This window comes from Pteropus vampyrus, unplaced genomic scaffold (genome assembly GCF_000151845.1).
Source record: "Pteropus vampyrus isolate Shadow unplaced genomic scaffold, Pvam_2.0 Scaffold208, whole genome shotgun sequence".
NCBI classification, from domain to species: domain Eukaryota; kingdom Metazoa; phylum Chordata; class Mammalia; order Chiroptera; family Pteropodidae; genus Pteropus; species Pteropus vampyrus.
In genome coordinates, this window is record NW_011888989.1 from 2,889,591 (window position 1) to 2,891,538 (window position 1,948).

Here is a 1,948-nt window from a genome sequence, read left to right on the forward strand (position 1 = left end):
TTTTGCCCCACCACCACCCCCACCAGAGTAAAAGTAGACCTGAGGAATGACATGAATTGGAACACAAAATCCAGCATTTTTTTCGCTAGTAGTTAAGGTTGATGAGGATTCCCTCTTACATTATTAATAGCAATTAATCTAATTATAATTAAACCCGGGAGAGTCTTATCTTGAGAGGGTCTCTTGTTAGGAGGACACACCATTTCTCAGTCTCTGGTGGTGGTTGAGCAGCCTTGATGTGGGTGTGATGAATCCAATGACATCTCCCAGCAACCTTGACCGCGGTGGGAGTGGCGAGGTTTAAGTGATTGTCCAGGGCTCTCCTGGGCGGCGGAGATTAAGTGTTGAATCTCCTTCCTTGCAGAGTGTAGTGCCTATAAGGACTTAAGTAGTAAGAAATTGTGAATTTCAGTCGCCACTTCTACCCCTATCTTGGGCAGAAGAGGCAGCGGTCTCCCAAACATGATTTCATATGAGGTGAGGCCTTGGAGGTGAGGGGTACATCTCACCCTAAGAAGGGCAAAGGGGAGGAGGCTCACCCAATTCTCGCCAGTTTCAAGTTTAAATTTGGTTAAAGTTTCCTTTACAGTTCTGTTCATTCTTTTTACCTGGCCTGAACTCTGAGGTCTATATATACAGAGTAGTTTCTAATTAATGCCTAATATTCTGGCTAAGGTTTGACTTGTTTTGGCGATGAACGCAGGGCTATTGTCAGACCTTAATATTAGTGGCAAGCCAAATCGGGGTACTATTTCTGATACTAATTTCTTAGCTACTACCTGAGCAGTTTCTCTCCTAGTTGCGAAGGCTTCAGCCCATCTTGAGTAGGTGTCGATGAACACGAGTAGATACTTAAATTCAAAAGTTCCAGGGCTTACTTCTGTAAAGTCTAGTTCCCAATGTTCCCCCAGGGCTTGGCCCCTGAGTCTTGATCCAATTTGCACTTTAACAGGAGGCCCAGGGTTAACTTGGGCGCAAATATAACATCTTGTTGTTACCTCTTTGGCAGTTTTGTATAGTCCTGGGATATAATAGTCTCTTTTCAAAGGTTCAATCAACTTTGTTCCTCTTAGGTGGGTGCTCTGATGGACTAGTGAGATTAGTTTCTGACCTAAGGCACTGGGTACTAGGGTGCATCCATCCGGGGGGCGAATCTACCCAGTGGGTCTTTTTACTCCCTTTAGCTTACTGCATAATTCAAGTTCACCCTGGGTGTAGACAGGTGAGTCTGGAAGTGTTCTGGGGAGCAGAACTGGAAGAATGTCAATGGGCCCCACTGGTTTTTGGGCAGCTTCCTTTGCAATTCGGTCGGCAAAGGCATTTCCCCGGGCTATCTCAGACTCAGCTCTCTGGTGACCTGAACAGTGTATGATAGCCACTTTCTTAGGCAGCCAGATGGCTTCCAGGAAAGCTAGGATCTCTTCTCTGTTACGGATTTCCTTCCCCCACCCCTGAGGTGAGTAATCCTCTCTCTTTACAGAGTGCCCCATGAATATGTGCAGTAGCAAAGGCATACCTGCTGTCTGTATAGATGTTAACTGTCTTCTCCTTACCCCATTGGAGTGCTTGGGTCACAGCGATGAGTTCGGCTCGCTGGACTGATGTTCCGTGGCTCAGGGCCTGAGGCCAGATGACAGTCCCTCCGGCAACTACTGCCGCCCCAGCATACCTGACTCCTTCTGCGACGAAGCTGCTTCCATCGGTGTACAGTGTGGCATCCGGCTGTGGCCACTGGACGTCAATCAGGTCTGGCCTGAGGCAGGCAATGTTATCCAAAAGTTCAAGACAATCATGTAATGGCTGCTGAGGGTCATCATCAGGCAAAAGGGTGGCTGGGTTAAGAACAGAAGTGGTCAAGAATTGTACTTGTGGGGGATTAAGGAGAAGAACCTGGTATTGAGTGATCCGTGCATTTGAAATCCAACGATCAGGGGGGCTGCGGAGCATG

General features: G+C 47.5%; 1 protein-coding gene across 1 annotated transcript in view; it reads right to left on the reverse strand.

Annotated features, from left to right (window-relative positions):
* Positions 1-750: 750 nt before the first annotated feature.
* The window catches only part of LOC111747013 (pollen-specific leucine-rich repeat extensin-like protein 2), a 5,397-nt gene continuing 4,199 nt past the window's right edge, over positions 751-1,948 (reverse strand). Inside the window, exon 2 of the mRNA XM_023537989.1 lies at positions 751-1,832. Within this exon, the coding sequence (XP_023393757.1) occupies positions 1,429-1,832 (404 nt within the window). The 3' untranslated portion in view covers positions 751-1,428. The remainder of the gene's footprint in view (positions 1,833-1,948) is intronic.